Source organism: Melanaphis sacchari, unplaced genomic scaffold, assembly GCF_002803265.2.
Source record: "Melanaphis sacchari strain LSU unplaced genomic scaffold, SCAv2.0 Contig313_pilon_pilon, whole genome shotgun sequence".
Taxonomy (NCBI): Eukaryota; Metazoa; Arthropoda; class Insecta; order Hemiptera; family Aphididae; genus Melanaphis; species Melanaphis sacchari.
Window position 1 is genome coordinate 21,127 of NW_020271187.1, and position 2,416 is coordinate 23,542.

A 2,416-nucleotide genomic window follows, 5' to 3' on the forward strand; every position below is an offset into this window, starting at 1 on the left:
GAATGATGAAACCACAGCTCATGAAACATGGAATAGAAAGAATAAAAAACAAAAACAAAAATCATACTTAACACCAAATCCATTTTTGCGCCATGTAAATATTAATAATTCACGCAACACTGTTATATTACCTATCTTGAAAAATGGTTCAAGAGCTGAGGAACTTAAAAGCTGCAATATTAAAGATATAGGTAAAATAATATTCAGTAATACATGTGCTTTTGACACATTGGCGTTCATATTTATGGTATCGTACTGTGATAGTGAACATTATAAAAACTATATCGATGGACTTACTTTTATACATCCTTTTTTTAAATTTGTTTCAAATATTGTTAAAAATGGCATAACTTCATCTACTTATACAGAAAGAGCTAGAATAATATTAAATATACTAGAACCTGAACTACAACCACTCGAGTATAATACTTCACTAGCTATTTGTAATACAACAGCAGGACTAGTGATTACAAAAATGAATATAAAAACACCAACTGTAGTTGAAGATATTATTTGTTCGAATCCAAAATGTAAAAGAAATACAAGTCGTCCAGTAGCATTTTTGACATTCCAGACATCAGATGGAAGCTTAAATGGCTTACAACAATTTTTAAACCAACGATTATCCACCGAGACGTCTGTCTGTGGTTACATTTCATCAAAAACATTACTTTGTAGTAATACAAAAACAATAATTTCAAAATTATCATCATTTCACATTTTTATAGAAGTTTTATATTGGAATAGTAAGTATTGTACTCTTTAAATAAATAAGTTATATGTAGTAAAATAATAATAATATAATACAAATTAAATTTAACAATTATAACTTGTACTAATATATTATTTAGATGATGAAACTAGCTGTAGTACTGAAGCTGGCCGTGCTATAGAAGTACAAATTTGTGATATACCTAAGGTTCTACTACACAATGGCTGTTCATATGAACTAAGAGGTATTGTAAATTACCACAGTGGAAATATAAGAACAAGATCATCAATTGGACATTATAATGCATATTGCAAACGCAGTGAAAAAAGATGGGAAATTATGGATGATCTAAAACTTAAACCAACCCCAACAAAAGAAAATGCAAAAGTTTATTGTGAATACTTAATATATACAGTTTAATACATATTTGTTTTCTATACATTTAAAAACTTAATATTATATATAAAAAAAAAATACTAATATAAAAGCAAATAGGTTAATAAAAAAAATTAATTTTATATAATATGAATAAAGAAGTTTTAATTCATACTTATATACTTACTACAGAGTACAGATAGGCTTAAGCTTATAATTAATATTATTTTATACATCTATATTACAATACCTATAGTGTTTTAGTTTTTTTTATCAGTTTTTTATTACTACAATTTGTATTTAACTTTATTAATATGTTTGTTGATAGTTATTGCTATTAAAGATCTGTTAAAATATCATTATAAATAATAGTTATTTATTTATTATTTATTTATTTAGGTACACAGAGGGAAAACAATTATAAACAGCTACCAATATACATTATTTTATTATACTTGAATAAACTTGTTAATAATTTTATTATTATTTCAAAAATATCAAAGTATATGGTACTCAGGTAAATAACAATAACAACAATTTTTTAGTAGATTCCACAATAGGTATTATTTTTGAAAATTCACAAAACATCAATTATAATAATTAATCACATGATTAAATATTTTGTAATTTATTTAATTCAAGTTATAGAGATATAACTGTATAAGTATACAAAACTGTAGTTATCAGAAATCAAATTTGTATAAAGCTAGAGTTGGGTAGTATGAAAGTTACATGTATCAATGAGACAATGATTATTGAGTCTTGTATGATAATTCATATATTTTTAATGTTTCATTATTTTACATTGTATAACTATATAAATTAGGTACTTATCTTGTTTTTACAAATGACACAAGACATTTTTTTGGTAAAAATGTGTATGAATTTTATTAGAATTTACAAGTAATACAAAATAAAACACTCAGTTTGCAACCTCCCAAAAATGAAAATCAATATAAAAAATTAACAAATTTGTCTTTGTTATTATTTCAGATAATCTGAAAAACAAGTAAAAATTACTCATTATTACTATTTGATCATACAGATTAGAACTGAGTTGAAATTTGTATTCTTATAAAACAGCAATACATTAAATAGGATATAGATTTAATGGTGTAGGTAGATATTTACTTATTAAACAGAAAAAAAAAATAAAAAATGTATATAAATTATAAATAAACTATAGGTAACATATATAAAACATCACATATTTAACCAAGGTACCTTAAAATGGAATTTTATGTCATTGATTACAAATTTGCAAGATTAATTTGCAAATGCAAGAACTTACGAGCACTAATAAATGATAATAATATATCTAAATAGATA

The 2,416-nt window shown here is 23.6% G+C and overlaps 1 protein-coding gene across 1 annotated transcript; it reads left to right on the forward strand.

The window, feature by feature from the left end:
• Positions 1-244: 244 nt before the first annotated feature.
• LOC112596255 lies at positions 245-1,099 on the forward strand (the record flags this gene model as incomplete). The annotated part of the gene is made up of 2 exons (XM_025341772.1): positions 245-746; positions 852-1,099. Coding segments are annotated over exons 1-2 (750 nt in total), but the record flags the coding sequence as incomplete, so codon positions are not given.
• Between the last annotated feature and the right edge of the window lie 1,317 nt (positions 1,100-2,416).